We start from the raw sequence: 16,212 nt of genomic DNA, 5'->3' as shown, positions 1-16,212 counted from the left end.
TTCTAAATATATCATTTTCCTTTTGTAACTCTGACTTAATTTTTATATTACAATACAATTCACTAATCTTGCATACCATAAAACCACCAGAGAAACTAAACTGCCTTATAAAGACTACTTGTTGACAGTGGGCAGGAAGGCTGTAGGTGAGTACAGCTGGAGGCCTCTTTCTCTGACACCTTTAAACTGCTGTCTTCATCATGTCAGATCCGAGAAGAGCAAGGATGCCACAACTGAAGGGAGCAAGGATGCCACAACTGAAGGAACTTTGAGGTGGCAGCTCGTCTCCACTGTGCTAGAGGTCTATGTCTCCACACTTTCCCAGCAGCTCAAAGAGGTGCCCAGTGTCCTGGATCCACTTACCACAGCTACCTACATCGATAGTGTCAAAGGAAAAGTCCCAGTCACTCTGTCCTCACAGATCACCAGTAATGACTACCTACACAGCTATTCCCTCTGTGTCCTCAGAGATCACCAGTAACTGCAATTTAAACTTGTCTTTTTAAAAACAAGTTGTCTATTGTAAATTCAACATTTGAAATTTTTTAACTAATACCAATACTCTTCAAACTACTCCACAAAATAGAGACAGAAGGAACACTACCCAATTCATTCTATGAAGCCACAGTTACACTGTGTATTCTCCCTTGGAGATGGAACGGTCTCTGTCTAATCTGAGATTTTTTACAATTTCCTTCCATAGAGGACTTCATAAGAGATTTTTTTCTACTTCTGTCCTGTTTAATGTTCTAAATAGATTTTAAAAACTGGTTGAGTGCATATTACTTTTAGCTTCAGAAGATAGCATGTGTATTTGAGAGGTATTTAACTATTATAAATTATTTTGATGACTTAAAAAAAAGATTTAGTCTTATGTATGTGTATACTTTTGCCGTGTGTGTGAAGGCACCTTTGAAGGCCAGAAGAGGGCATTGGATCCCCAGGAGCTGGAGTAAGAGGAAGCTCTGAGCCACCTGATGTGGTGCTAGGAACTAAGCTGGGGTTCTGGAAGAACAGTGAGCAGTCTTCACTGCTGAGAGCTCTCTCGCTCGCACGTGCACGTGCACACACACACACACATTCTTTTGCTTAGAACTTTGATCCTTAGGGTATGAGCACCTAAGATTGCAAATATTACAAGAAGAAATGCACGTCCAAGGCTGTGACTCATTGGTGCAGCACTTGTCTAGCATGTGTTAGCACTATGAGTTTGGTCCCTAACATCACATGGGAAGGGAAGAGGTCAACCTGACACAACAGCTATCCATTAAAAACATGAAGAGTAAAAAGGGAGTTATGTGAGTTTAGGGGCTGTGAAGATTTTTCTCTTGAGTACACAAAAGTGTCCATGTACCCTCAGGATGCCAAACCACCTTTTCCTGTTTTTTCTCACTAAGCTCTGAAAAGCTCGCACTGTACCTCAAGACGACTTGAGTTTTCTCTTCTCGTCCCCATTATAAAGGGTGCTAGAAAAACGGCTCCATTCTAATATTTGACCTCTGTGCCTGATGGTTCGTCTCCTTGGGATTTCCATAAGGATGATATTAAGTTAAAGTAGCATTGATTTGGCATTTAGAGCTCCATTGTCTTACAAGTTACTCTGCGAATTTCCGTTCTTCTCTACTCTTTTCTGTTATCTTCATCTTCATAATTCATATGTGTAAAGTAGTTTTTATATCTTCACTTTAAAAATATTTTTAAAATTACCTTGCTAGCATTACTAGAGTTGGAGTCTAGGGCCTTCTCCATGGTGAGCAGGTACTTCACCTCAGAGATATAGCCCCCGCCCTCTTTTTACTTTGAGATGGGGGTCTTGCTAAGTTACTTAAGCTGGCCTTGAACTTGCAGGCCTCATGCTTCCAGAACATATTTTGAATCTAAAGTTGTTTAAATGTAGAATACACGTTTTATAAAGTATCGCATAGTCCTGTAACTTTGAATTCAGATATTTGCATTCTTTCCTAAAGATGAGTGTGTCACTTTGGAAGAATGTGCTCTGAGGCTGTAAAGCACCAGTCACCCTGTCATGTAGTCCATCCAAATTCACAGCCGCTCACTAGGCGGAGGCCTTAAGTAACAGCTGATCTAGGAATAAGACCAACAGATTGTGTTTAAATGAATTCTTTGAAAAGAGCTTTTCTGGCTGAAAACTCAGTTTGATCTGGATTTAGCATCTGTTTGGGCTATCTAAGAAGAGATTCTAACCAACCAGGGAGTAGCTACCTCTTGTTCTGTAAGTAGTTGACACAATTGGAGGAGCTTGCTTCAAGACGAAAGCAAGTGTCTATCTTTCTGAGGATTCTGGAGAAAATCCTTCTATTGGGAAGAAAGTAGAATAAAGCTTGCTCTCTGTGTGTTGTCCATTACTCCTCCTGGTCCTGTCTCTCCAGGCAGCTTCTGATACTAAGAAGACCATCAGTTCTGGGTGCTCACTGATGGTATGTATGGCCTCACTGCTGCTGTAGTTCATTGCAGTAACCTGAGAGTCTGAGCGCTGACATGCTTAGAACAACGAGCTCCTGGCCACAGATACTAAGTTACTTGCCACTCAGTCATAGCTGTCCCTTTCAGAAGATCCTTTGTGAATCTGAGCTGCTAGTCAGTGGAAGAAAAGGAATGGAGAGTGAGAGTGGTGTCACCTCTCCTATTTCCCATTCCCTGGCTTCTTCATTTGTCCTGTGGTGGTAATCATAGCGTCAAACCCAGGTACTTACTGTGTCAGCCTGTTAATACACACTCACTTTGTAATATTCTTTGTGGTTGTCTGTAAGCATTAAGAAATTTCAGAGATGCTGATCTTCACAATTACACTACCTAAAGACAGGCTCAACAAGGAGATGTACTTTTTCCAGGGATGCGTGCCCATATTGATTTTCTGGCTTTTAATTTGTTTGGATTCTCATCTAAATATCAGTGTCTCAAAGAGCTTCTTAGAGCTTTCCATCATAGCACATTAATCATGTTTCTGTTGATAGAAATTTAATAAAGTTCTGATTCTGTTTGCCTAGGAATTTTGATTTAATGGCTGATGTAGTCTTTTATTTGTATCAGAAAAAACACTGATCTGTTTTAACCAAATAATAGATCCAATGAGATATTCTTTAATAAAATAGAGCAAGGATTGAAATACTTAAATACTCATTTATAGGCAGTGAGTAAATAATTACAAAACAGCCACACAATAGACATACTTCTCTGTAATAAACAGAGGGAGGAAGAAAAATATCAAGTCACAGAAGAAGATAACACAGTCCTATTGGTGTGACAAAACAGACCTGAGGAAAAGCAGACACTCTCAGAGACACAGAAAGTCTCCCAGGGTCTTTGAACAGCTGTCAGTGTGATTTGCCTCTGGGAAGGGGCTCGGCTGCACAATAGCACAACCATTTATGTTTTGTTTTCCGCACTGCTTGAATTTTTGGACAGAATATATTAATCTATACATTTAAAAGGGATTCTATTGTGGAGAGAATAATTAATATAAAGAAATTGATAATTTGAGACCAGCTAAAATTGAGGAAATACATGTATTAATGTTTTTTAAGGCAGATCTTAAAGGCTAGATTTGTATTTATAGGCCAAAAAAGTTGGATTTTCAAGGTATGTATTTGTTTACATGTATATATATCTCCTAAGGCAGAGTTTAAAGGTAAGATAATATCTACATTCACTCATAGATTGATAGAAGTATTTTTGCAAACTGATAGCAAATACCAAGCCTTAAGAAAAAGTTGGGCTTCTGTAGATTGTATTCCAATTTATAAGCAACACTGATATAGCCACAGCTACTTAGGAAGGAGAGAGTCAAAGGCCTTGTCTTCAGTAGGGCAGTGTTTTAACAACAGCAGAAATCACAGTACATAAAAACTGTTTTTCATTTGAGAAGTTTACATTAATCTTGATTCTTGCAAACCAGTTTTATATAAACCATAAAGTATGAATATTGACATCAACATTAGATTGTGAGATCCATTTTATTAGATTTGATAACTTGGAAGTCTGAAAGGAAAATGCTGTAAGGTTTAGAGGCATTTGTGGATGTGTGAAGGGGAACTGTCAGTGTCTGGAATATTTTGGAGAATACTTTTGGAGGTGGAGGGGTCAAAAGAGATGACAGAAGCTCATGGAACAATGTCTCATCAATTAGGTGATTATTAAAAAATGGGAAACAAATACATGGCTATTTTATATTTCTTTAAATTTGTTTTTAGTGAAGCAAAGATTTCATATTTGTTTCTTGAACAATTGTGAAACTATTTTACAAAGTTATTTTGTAGTTTTCACTATAGAGAAAGACCCTGGAATAAGAATTTAAACAATATCTTATATTGTGGAATGTGTGGACCTAAGAAAGACTGTGCTTGAGTCTTTGGAAGAAGTAACACAGTAAATGACAAAATGGGCAGTCTTCATTATCTTGAACTAAGTCTTAATAACTAGTGTCCTTAATGTAATAGATCTTATGTGGAACACAGTGCATTTAAAGATACACACAAACAAATACACACACACTTTGTAGCTTTGGGTTCTCAACCTTAATCATGCAGCCATTTAATACGATTTTCATGCTGTGACCCCCCCAACCATAAAATTATTTTTGTTACTACTTCATAACTGTAATTTTGCTATTGCTGTGAAGCGTAATGTAAATATCTGTTGTACAGGCTATGTGGCCCATGCATTAGAAAGGGTCACTTGATACCCCTACCCATCCACCCCCAGTTGAAAACCTCTGTTCTCTAGACACTAAGAAATTTGACCAGTACTAAATCTGGCTGGCACCCTGATAACAGCAGCGAGTTTCCTGGCACCGGGAAAGTTCTGGACAGAGCAGAACAAGTTGGTCACCAATGCTTGGACAATTCCAGAGGATTTGATATAGGCCACACTAAGTCTTCCTGTTAAAGAAAATAAAAGCAGTGTATGTGTATTATAAACAGCACTATGATGGGCTTACATTATAGCTTGGCAGTTGTGGTTTTCCGTGGGAAATACATCAAATATCACACATGCCTGTGTTGTAATGTCAGTTTAAATCTTTAAAACAAAAAGTTTCATTCTCATTGCTGTGATAAGACAGATACAACAGAGGTGAGAAAGGGCTTAATTTAGCTCTCAGTTCCAGGGTACAGTCCATCGTTCTGAAGTCAGGCTGGCAACAACTTGAAGCAGCAGGTCACTCCCACAGTTTAGATAGAATGAATGCATGCATGCCAGTGCTCACTCACTCTTTGCATCCATCAGTCCAGGTCCCAGCTGATGAAAATGATGCCTTTTACATTGATTCTTAGTCACCACCATGACTCTGCTTCCTGCTGTCACTGTGCTTTCTGAACTGGACACGATTGCATCTTTCAGTGTCTGCCGAGTCCTGTCACAGTGCTCCCAGCTCTCAGAAGCTTTTTACATTCCGTAACTCCATCTTTTTCTCAGGCAGATTATTTCAGGCATCCTCTCATTTCTAAACTGATCAGTCATAGAACATCCTTATTTATCTGAGATATATAAATATTTCAGCAGTTCATAAACTCAGCATATTACCACATTGAAGCATTATAAATAATTTTACTCAAAGAATTCTTAAAAATCTGAAAATTAGGAAGTTGGCTTTTCATACATTGACTGCTTACATTATTGTATGTTGTCATTCATTTTGAGATTTTTTCATTTTTGGAAATGGAAAGTTCTGAATCAACTAAGAACAAATAAAGCTGCGCATTATAAAAAAGGAAAATTTTTGCTCATAGTCATTTACCACCTTTTCCACAAAATCTTAAATGTCAGGTTTGCCAGGTAGCAGCTTACTGGCTTACTGACCTGTGTGTGGCACTTCTGTATCTGGGGAGCTTCCCCATTCAGAAGCTGTGCACAGTAGGTATCCAGTGGAGCACTGTAGAAGTCATAGGGAATGGGTAAAGTGCATTGTCTTTTTGGTTTCCAGTCAAGCATATTCATATAGTTCTCCTGGGGTGCTTGTTAGCCTTTTCCGGTAAAGTTTGAGCTAGATTGTTATGTTTCCTGTTATTGGGGAATAGATGGCTCTTACTTGATTTTAAGTTAGCATAGCAAGAATGGTTCATGCTGGGAAGGAAGAAAAAAGCAACCCGAGGCTTGATTATTGAAGGCCTTGAAAACCGGTGCGGGACACAGATGAGTTCTGTTAGCTTATTCTAAGCTGCTGTAGACTGATGCTGAGGAATGGCTACGGGAAAATGTGCTTGGTTTATAATTCTGAGGCTGGAAGATTCCAAATGGCTCGAGGCTGGCATCTGGCAAGGGGTGTTGCTACATCACAGCAGAAAGGCCAGGAGGAAAGATCACAAGGGGAGAGAAGCAATAAAGTGAGCGAAAGAGGACTTGCTCTGCAAAGCTTCCTCTTGCGATATCAGCCCAGTGCTTCAGAGCCCTACCTCTCTTCTTGGAGAAAAGCAGACCCTGATACCTGGACGCTGTTACATAGGGGATAAGACTTTTGTTTGATGTGGACAACCCAGAATCAAGCCATTGCAATGACACTGGAGATAGCCTTCTCTCTCGAGGAAAGGGAATTGTCCCTTGTCCCTTGTGTAGTTATAAGCTGAGTGGAGACCAAAAGCCATCTTTTTTTTTTTTTTAAACCTGAAGAGGTGATGAGCTTTCCTTTGTCTTTTCAGTCTACGCCATTGCACCTGGCAGCAGGCTACAACAGAGTTCGCATAGTTCAGCTGCTTCTACAGCATGGTGCTGATGTCCACGCAAAAGACAAAGGGTACGTGCCGCCATTTGTTTCCTTTTAAAGATCCCATGGGAAGATAATTGTTTCTTCATCATTTGATAGCCTGAAGGTTTTGGCTCCAAAGAAAGTCATATCACCTGTTCATTAAGAATGTTCACATGGTATTGGAGAGACGGCTCAGTGGTTAAGAGCACTAGGTTTGATTCCTAGCAGCACACATGGCAGCTCACATCTATCTCTAACTCTTCATTTTACAGGATTCGATGCCCTCTTCTGGCCTCTGTGGGCGTCAGGTACATAAACATGCAGTATAGACATACATGTAAGCTTAACACCATAACACATAAAATAGTAATAGTAAATTAAAAATAAAGTTCTCAGGTTTGATCTCAAATCTTATCTTGCATACCTATTATAGACTTCTCACAACCATTTACTGCACCAATTTAATTTTATTGCAATTCTATTTGAAATTATTTTTCCCAGTTATAATCATTTTCATCTCTTAAATTGCATTTTAGAAAGATTTAAAAATACTGAAAAAAGTGATAATCTAGTGTAGTGGCTATTAAGAGAATGTCCTCATATTAATAAATTGTAGTCATTTATAAACAATTTTTAAATTTAATTATTTTTAAATCCACTTAAGCTAATTAACTCTAGATATTTATAAACATTAATACAGGACAGAATGGATGGGAAACAAAAAAGTGAGTTGTTATGAATTAAATATTAGAAGCTTACCAATTTTTTTCTAGTTTCCAATGATATATGAACATTTGTTCTTGGTCCTATATGAAAAGCTAACATTGCTCGTTATCTAGCCTTAAGATCTCAAGGATAATTGATCCTACCCAGGTGGGGCAGATTATGTTAGACTTCTGTGATTGACAGCATAAAGGAACAACACCCCAGAGGGAGAATTTTCATTCAGCTCACATTCAGGTCAGGAAGCTCAAAAACGAACTCTATACTTGAGACAATTATAAGAAAGAAAATCCATCCATTTCAGATCTATCCTTTTCCACGCTGCCTGTCTTGCCTGTCAAGTGTTGTGCCTCCTGTGAGTGTACGTCCTGATCGCATAGGGCACAGGTGCCCAGCGTCCTTGTCCACCTGCTTCCTCATGCACAGTCAAAACCAGATGGCTGTACAGTGGCCAGTCATCAAGAGATGCACACAGCAGAAAAGGGCAGCTTTGAACCTCACTTAGGAAGGGTATCGTGAAAGTGTATTAAAATAGTACTGTTTTGGTTCCCAGCCAGTTAGCATGCCTGCTACATATAGGTAACTTGTTTACTAGCATGTTGGTCTTTCCTTTAACAATTATTCTGACTGATAGTATTTTATTATTTTTATGGATCCTATTTAAAAACCACAAGATAGTGGTGGCGCATGCCTTTAATCCCAGCACTTGGGAGGCAGAGGCAGGCGGATTTCTGAGTTCGAGGCCAGCCTGGTCTACAGAGTGAGTTCCAGGACAGCCAGGGCTACACAGAGAAACCCTGTCTCGAAAAACCAAAACAGCAACAACAACAACCAAACACAAGATAAACGCTGAATGTGTGGATATAAGTTGTGCTTTGAGCTCTTTTCATAAATTTCTAAAATGCTTTTAAGAAAATAGAACTTAAGTTTTCTAAGCAATTGACAGCTAGATGGCTCTGTTTGAAATTTCAGTGTTTTAATTTTCTCTTTTTGTTCAGCGGACTTGTACCTCTTCATAATGCATGCTCATACGGACACTATGAGGTCACAGAACTGCTGCTAAAGGTAAGAGAAATCCAGATATTGAATACTAACATTCAACTTAAACTGATTTTTAAAAGCTGAATTTAAAACAATTCCAAAAATTATAGCTGAAATTTTCAGTAAACTACATTTTCTGAGTTTGCTTTCCCTTATGCAAACAATTACTAATGTCAGATTTTTTCCCTAATCCAGCATGGAGCTTGTGTTAACGCTATGGATCTGTGGCAGTTCACACCACTGCACGAAGCTGCTTCCAAGAACCGTGTAGAAGTCTGTTCTTTGTTACTTAGTCATGGTGCCGATCCAACCTTGGTTAATTGCCATGGCAAAAGTGCTGTCGATATGGCTCCAACTCCTGAGCTCCGGGAAAGACTGACATGTAAGCATTTGTATCCTGAACCCAGTGTGGCTGGCCATCAGGGAGAATATCTCAGTCTGCTTTATTACTCAGGCTACTTTCTAACTAGACCGTGCCTTCCCCTTCTTACACATGCGCTTCATGTGTTCCACAAGAGCCTCTAACACACACATATGCCATACATACTACCTACCCACATACACACACACACACACACACACACTTTTTTTTTTAAGTCTAATTCATTTGTCAAGGCTCCTGGTGTTTTGTTGGTTTGTTTTCTAGTTTGGTTTCTGTGTGGTTTGATTTCTTTAACTATATTATGTTTTGGTTTTGTGACAGCTAAGGACAAGATCTATCAACAACCATTTACTAAGTATTTTCTTATGTGACAAACAATAGAAATACAGCAACAGCAGTATATAAATCAAAACAAAAGTCTCTGGGCTCCTAGAACTACTATTCTTGTACCACTGGTAATAAAAGGGGATGCAGAGCACCAACTGTCCGTCTCCAAGACGTTGACAGTCATATTTTTATTTACATATGAGTGTTATGTCCCAAATTTAAGTGAGGTGCTTTGATGGATGTAAACTTCATTAATACATGTTATTACATGTATATATGTATGTATATACATATATTTAAGGAAACTGCAAGTGTAAAATGTCATTAATATAAGACATGCTGTAGATGAGAATTCTCTGTGTTAGCTATATAAACTTTCTGTATATCTAAGCCTACTTGCAGTTTCTTTAAATATATGTATGTAGTACTGCACATTTATCAGTTAACCCAGTAGTGACATATTGCTGACTGAAGGTACACTAACTAGGTTTCCTTGGTTTGGGCCAAAAGTTCCTTTTCTGTTTGGTTCTCACTCGGTTATTACATTATGTGTATATATAATGTGCATACAGTTTTGACATGCATGCAGTTCTCCATGTGGCCATTGTAGATTTACCTTACCTGTCTGTGCTCTGCCTTCAGCCTTGTAAGAGAAAGTCTAAGAATGAGAACGCATGTGAGAAAATCTTTATAACTAATTCCTCAAGGAAAAGAATGCTCAAAATGATGCTCACAGCATTTATATTAAAACACCTTTTAAGCTAATTTTTATGAAAAGAACAAATTTCCTAAAACTTTTAGTCACATTTAGAAATTGCAGTTTATTGTAGTCATGTAGCAGGATTAGATTAGGTTTTCATCCAGCATGAGTCCAGTTGTAACTGGGGACACCTTTGTACTCCTGTCTTTGTAGAGCCTCCCGTGTGTCCTGTCATGCTGTACTGGATTAGATAGTTTATTTTCTATGGATTCGAGCTCCTTAGAGACGTGTATATTTGTAGGGGGAAAGTGGCCTGTGCTATCCCTGGGATCTTACGTGAGGTCTCGGCATCACATCTCCATCTGATGCCAACTTAGTGTTGTGCTTATATAAGCTGTGTGTCCAGCAGCATCAGCCAGGTGGATATGACTCTCCTCAGAAGTACAATACTGTTTTCTCATGTCCTTTCTTTAGTTTATGTAATGGTCCACTCATGTTTACCCTGGGTCACCACTGTCCTCTTCCTCAGCTCTCAGCCATCTTACAAATTCGAATCCTATCAGAAGTCTTCACATTCTGTTTTATCAGGTTGTCTTAGTCTCCCATAGACCTTAGCATTTACATGAATGTGTAGCTCTCCACAGGGAGCAGTTCCTTAGCTATTGTTAGCCTTCCCAATGGGGGCTTTTTAAGAATCAGACTCTGCCCAGAGTTCCAAGGAAGGATTTAAAGCTAGTCTCTAGCTGTAGCTTTCAGTGTCGTGATTACTGCTTGGTAGCTGGTGTTCAGTTTCACAAGTTTTTTGAAGAAAATTATATAGAAGCTTGAGAAATGGTTCAGTGGTTAAGCGTGCTTGCTGTGCATTCACAAGGAACTGAATTTTGATCCAGCCCTCACGTGACCAGCCAGGAATGGTCTTCATGTGCCTGTAATGGCCAGGCTGGGAGGGAAGGAGACAGGACAGTCTCTGCAGCTTGCTGGCTGCTGGCCTAGCTGTGGGAAAGGCCAGTTCAGGGATGATCTCTACCTCAGAGGGTCAGGAGGGTCAGGACACTTCATCTGGCCTCCATACATGCATAGGTACACACACACACACACACACACACACACACACACACACGGGGGAGTGGGGGGTAGAAATATGCAGGAAACAAAAATAATGTTTATACTGTGATGTTATTACAACCACATCATTCTGCATACTTCTCCCCTTTCTTGATTTTATTTATTTTTTTATAAAGCCAAATAATGAGATTGTCTGAATTTCATTCTTATTTTAAGATACATTTAGAAAAGCAAACTTCAAGATATTTCATAAATATGAAATTATCAGGTTTTAGGGTTAGTGTCATTTGTAGTTTTAACATCTTTTAAACTGTATAATGTCTTTGAGGGTCTGAAAACAAACCCATAGGACTGGAGAGGTCACCTAGCAGTTAAGTCTGCTTCTGGCTTATATAGACTCCCTGGCTCCCAATACCCATGTGCTAATTGTTCACAACTGTGGGGTTTGCTTGCCTTCAGCGTAAATGTCTCTCAACTGCCCACTCCAGCAAAGCCCTACAGTTTGCTTGCTCCCACTTGTAAATATATCTGCCCCTTTGGAGTTGTCAGGATCCTGCTCTGTGCATGCACCTGCCTATAATTCCCTGACTTTATTAGCTCCTGAGTGTAGCACTAAATCAAAACATAAAATTTTGTCATTGGTATTTACTGTTTACCTCACCATTTCAGTTACCCCTATGTTTTATTCCAGAAATTTTAAAATCTCACATTGAAAAATTGAACAGTTTAAAAATAAACAGAAATTGGGATACAAGATAGCTCAGCTAGTAAAAGCACTCACCCCAAATGTGATGGAGTGAGTTTGATTCCTCAGAAACTACTGTGGACGGAGAAGACGAACTCTGACCCCTACACGTATCCTGTGGCGCACGCATATTTGTAGTCACATACTACATGCATACACACTTTAAAAAAGGTTAAATATAAAGTCATTAGAAATGGTTCATTTCCTAAACTAACCACAACTTAGTATACAGATATTGAATTAAAAACAAGTACTTCTTGAGAACCTATTATGTGACAAACTTTACCCTAAGACTGCAGTGGTGCCAGGCTAATTACAAGTGCTGTGATCCTAACTGCAAGTATTCAGTAAGGAGAACAGGGAGGCATAGCCAAAGAGTGGAAACTGTGGCCTTCAGTGGTGACTAATGGTTGATAGGCGTGCTGTGGATTTGAAGAGCTGTCTGTGCACGTTTATCGGTCTACAGAGAGGGGAATGTGCTGGGTCCTCATAAGAAAGAAGAGACAAACAGCGCAGTACCATGCAGATGCAAATGTCCAAGCATTAGAACAGCTAAATAGTTATGTATAGTGCCAGGTTTCATTTTTGCGTCTTTTAGACCAATGTTCAGTGCTAATAAAATTGTATAGAACAAAACCAAATTTGTAAAATAGAAAATAAAAGTCTAAGATTATTCTTAGGTAGTATTGTTCTTTGGAAAAGGTCAAATTCTGGTGTTTCTCAAACATTTCAATTCTGTTAAGTGTTATTAATAATTTTGACTGTTTCTCTAAATGTAATTTCCTGTTCCATGACTTACATTTAGTTCTGATGGCAGCAGAAGCAAAAACAGAGCAGAGTAAGAAATGGGATCAGCCTGCCTCTTCTCTGGGACTGTGTATGTGTATAGAGATCTGTGTGGTGTAAGAGTGCAGAGTGCTCCAGTGTGTGTGATTAGCTGCTTTGCTTTTGGTGAACAGTTAGATTAGCTGTTTCAAGAACTGTTTTATATGTGACTTGATATCAACTGTGAGAGTATGGATGTCTTATTTCAGAGTGTTTCAAAACTTTCTCATAACCTATACATGCATTCCTTGTTATCACTATTTTATATTACTATTTTTAACTAAAATATATATGTATGCAAAATTAATAATTTCCACTTAAGTTTTTTTCTGTATTTGTGTATGTATTAGGTTTTTTTGACAGTCTCACACAAGCTGGTCTCAGGCTCCCTTTGTAGGTCAGTCTAACCTCTACTCTGTAAGCGTCCTGCCTCAGCCATCCAGTTGCTGGGACTGCAGGAGTTCACACCACACCTTCAGAGTTGATCATAACTTACAAAACTACATGTCAACTATTGCTTCTTCGGCAGATGAATTCAAAGGCCATTCTTTACTACAAGCCGCCAGAGAAGCAGACCTGGCCAAAGTTAAGAAAACACTTGCTTTGGAAGTCATTAACTTCAAGCAGCCACAGTCTCACGAAACTGCATTGGTAAGATGCTACTATATACACGTCCCTTAGGCCCGTAGTAGTGGTGCAGGATTAAATAATTCTTTTCACTTCAGAAGCCTTGAAGAACCATTGCTCTCTGAAATGCCAGCAATTTGCATTTTAATATTGGTTGCGCTGGGTTTTTAACTTCGGTTCGGTCATGGTTCTTTGTGGGTGAGGGACTAGATATTTGCTCAGCCATGATTTAGACTTGTTTTATCTTTGTGTTCACCCAAGCTTATTGTGACAAATTATTTTTGTGCTCAGTGCTTTCATTATAATGCAAAGTCTGATCTGATAGAATCTTCTCTTTAGACTGTGCTTACTAGATAAATATTGCATCTGTTTTCTGTGGAAAGTATGGTTTCATAGATATTTGCATCACCCTTTGGAGTAATTGCATTCAAATAACAGATTGTGCTCATGTGAGGAAATGTTGAAACTGAACTTTCTGCTCCTGACTGTATAAATTACCTTTACAGCTATCCTTCTGTACTTCCGCTCTCTCAGGAAGGTCGCTGGTTTTTGGTCATTAAGCACACTAAGGCACGGATGTTGGGCGAATTGGTGTCTGCCCCTAACTTTAGAACTTAAGCTACGTGGGTCTTATGTTACAGACTGTTAAATCTACTTCACTTAACTTTCTTAAACCTTCGTGGCTCAGAAAGGTCATTTAGCCCATTCTGCTGAAAACACTATTAAAAGATAAGCCAAACTGAAATGGGCCAAGTTAAATTTAAAACCACCAAGCCTAGTTCAAATAACTTCAGTCTACACACTGCTAGGCCAGGAGTCCACAGTCACAAAGTATAATCCCCAGAACTGTAAGAAACTTGATCCTCTGTTTTGGGTTATTTATTTTATTCAGTAGTGAGTAGTTTTATTTTTCAGCTGTTAATATACTCATTAATATAAAATGGAGCAAAACACAAAAGTTACATAAATAGGAGGATAAAAGGTAAGGTTTCTAAGAATATCAGTTCCTTTACATCACTTCAAGGTCACATGTTCTCACCACTGCCTGAGCCACCGTGCTTATCCTTGTGAGTTCTGTGCGTCTGGCAGAGAAGTAATCGAGAAACACTGGCTGATAGACTAGTGAAGGCTTGAGTAATGAAGTTTCTAAATGCCTAATTGAGAATATATTTTCACTTGCTTTGCATTCCCAGTGTGTGTAAGAGAAATAGTAGCCATAGAGGTAAATGCATCATCATGTCCTGGTGCACTTTGAGATTACAGTGTGCCAAGTAGCTCCAGGTGCTGTTTCATTTGGGAGTTAAAGTTTAAGTAGAAGTTTGTCTTATACTGAATTTTGTTTGATTTACAGCACTGTGCTGTGGCCTCCTTGCATCCCAAACGAAAGCAGGTGGCAGAGCTGTTACTTAGGAAGGGAGCCAATGTCAATGAAAAAAACAAGGAGTAAGTATAGCTACCAAAGCTGCTCAACATTGCCTTTCCTCCTTCCCTCTGACTGCCCCTTCCATGTAACCATACTACCTCATCATTGCCTACCCACCCCCACCAGGAACCCTTCCTCCCAACAGGCCCCTTCCTGGTTTCATGTCTTCTTGCTGCCATGTGTGGTTCATCTTGGTGGTCCTGTGACTCACTAAGCTTAGTTAAGCTGGCTTGAGTGAACATACACAATGGCTCATGACCACACAACACCACACCACACCACACAACTAAAGAAAAGGAGCCTTCTGTCAGCGGCCAGTAGCTCCCGAGAGTTATTACAATAAAAGTCACAACATTCTCTTTCCTTCTTCTCCTTTCCACAGTTTCATGACCCCGTTGCATGTGGCAGCTGAAAGAGCTCATAATGACGTCATGGAAGTCCTGCATAAGCATGGAGCAAAGGTAAGCCTTAACTCAGCACGACGAGCCAGCTGCCTGCAGCACCTGAGTCCCCAGGAAACTCATCTTCTCAAAAAGGGCAGCTGCTGTGTGCTTGTGTGTTTAAAGTCATAGGTTGTCCTTTGAAGTTGATTTTTTTTTTTTCTAATAAAATTGTCTTTGTCCTTTCTTCTTAACTGAGGTCCCTTCTTCCTAGAGTTAACTAGCTTTTAAGTTAACAAACACAAATGACTAACCAGCTTACCTCCCCATCAGCTTCATCATTTATAGACACTAAGGCACAGCCTACTAACCTGCTTCCACAAAACTCCTGCTTTGTATTTAGGTAGTGTTTGCAGGAACATAGGAAAGATGAAATTTGAGTGTCAGATTTATCAGTAAACCACAATAAAAGTATTACTGTTTGTTAAACATAGTTAATATGTTTCTTTGATAGGCTCCACATGAATCTCTTTAACTGATAATAGCTGTTGAACCAAGTATCACAACCATCAGTGACCTCAAATCCTTACATTATAATTCTTTGTAAGACTAAAGATTTGGGAGACTGGAGAGATGGCTTGTCTTCTGCAGAGCATCTGAGTTCATTGTTAGCGCCCGTGTTGAGCAGCTCACAGCTGTCTGCAACTCCAGCTCCAAGAGGGCTCCAGCCTCCATGGGGAACTTGCACCTATGCACACATTCCCACACACAAACCCATAACATACACTTAGTTAAAAATGAAATCTTTAAAACAATTAGAATATTTTTTAATAGAGCTAAATGATATTTTACACCATAGTAATGAAAGTCTTTCATTCCTGACTCTTGCATTTCCCCTTACATACGCTTCAGATTGGTTTGTAGTATTTTAGTATTGCACTACTTGATTATACTTTACAAATAAACAAGGTTATGTATATTAAATGTTTTCATTTACAGTGCATGTGATCTATAATTTTGCTTTAAAAGGACATTTAGCATCTTGATTTCACAAGATAAGTTAAAATAAAGAGTTGTACAGGTTTATACCTACTTTGTAGCTACAACTATAGCACTGTTATATAAGCAACATGTTTTATCAGAAATGATAAGCTAAGGGTGGTTTCTGTTACACTTGTGTGAATTATTTTTGCCCTAAGTCTGACTTCGCAAGTCATTTTTGACAATTATATTATAATATTCATACAAACCATAGTGTTCTTTTTTTTTTTTTT

The 16,212-nt window shown here is 39.0% G+C and overlaps 1 protein-coding gene across 2 annotated transcripts in view; it reads left to right on the top strand.

Moving 5' to 3' along the window:
• Tnks (tankyrase) overlaps positions 1–16,212 on the top strand; it is a 159,981-nt gene that overhangs the window by 98,189 nt on the left and 45,580 nt on the right. For both annotated transcript variants that reach the window (XM_031339532.1, XM_031339533.1), the window contains exons 6-11: positions 6,654–6,748; positions 8,422–8,488; positions 8,660–8,846; positions 13,038–13,159; positions 14,487–14,578; positions 14,941–15,019. In XM_031339532.1, the coding sequence (XP_031195392.1) occupies positions 6,654–6,748; positions 8,422–8,488; positions 8,660–8,846; positions 13,038–13,159; positions 14,487–14,578; positions 14,941–15,019 (642 nt within the window). The remainder of the gene's footprint in view (positions 1–6,653; positions 6,749–8,421; positions 8,489–8,659; positions 8,847–13,037; positions 13,160–14,486; positions 14,579–14,940; positions 15,020–16,212) is intronic.

This window comes from Mastomys coucha, unplaced genomic scaffold (genome assembly GCF_008632895.1).
Source record: "Mastomys coucha isolate ucsf_1 unplaced genomic scaffold, UCSF_Mcou_1 pScaffold22, whole genome shotgun sequence".
NCBI lineage: Eukaryota > Metazoa > Chordata > Mammalia > Rodentia > Muridae > Mastomys > Mastomys coucha.
This window is presented reverse-complemented; position numbering and strand designations above follow the sequence as displayed.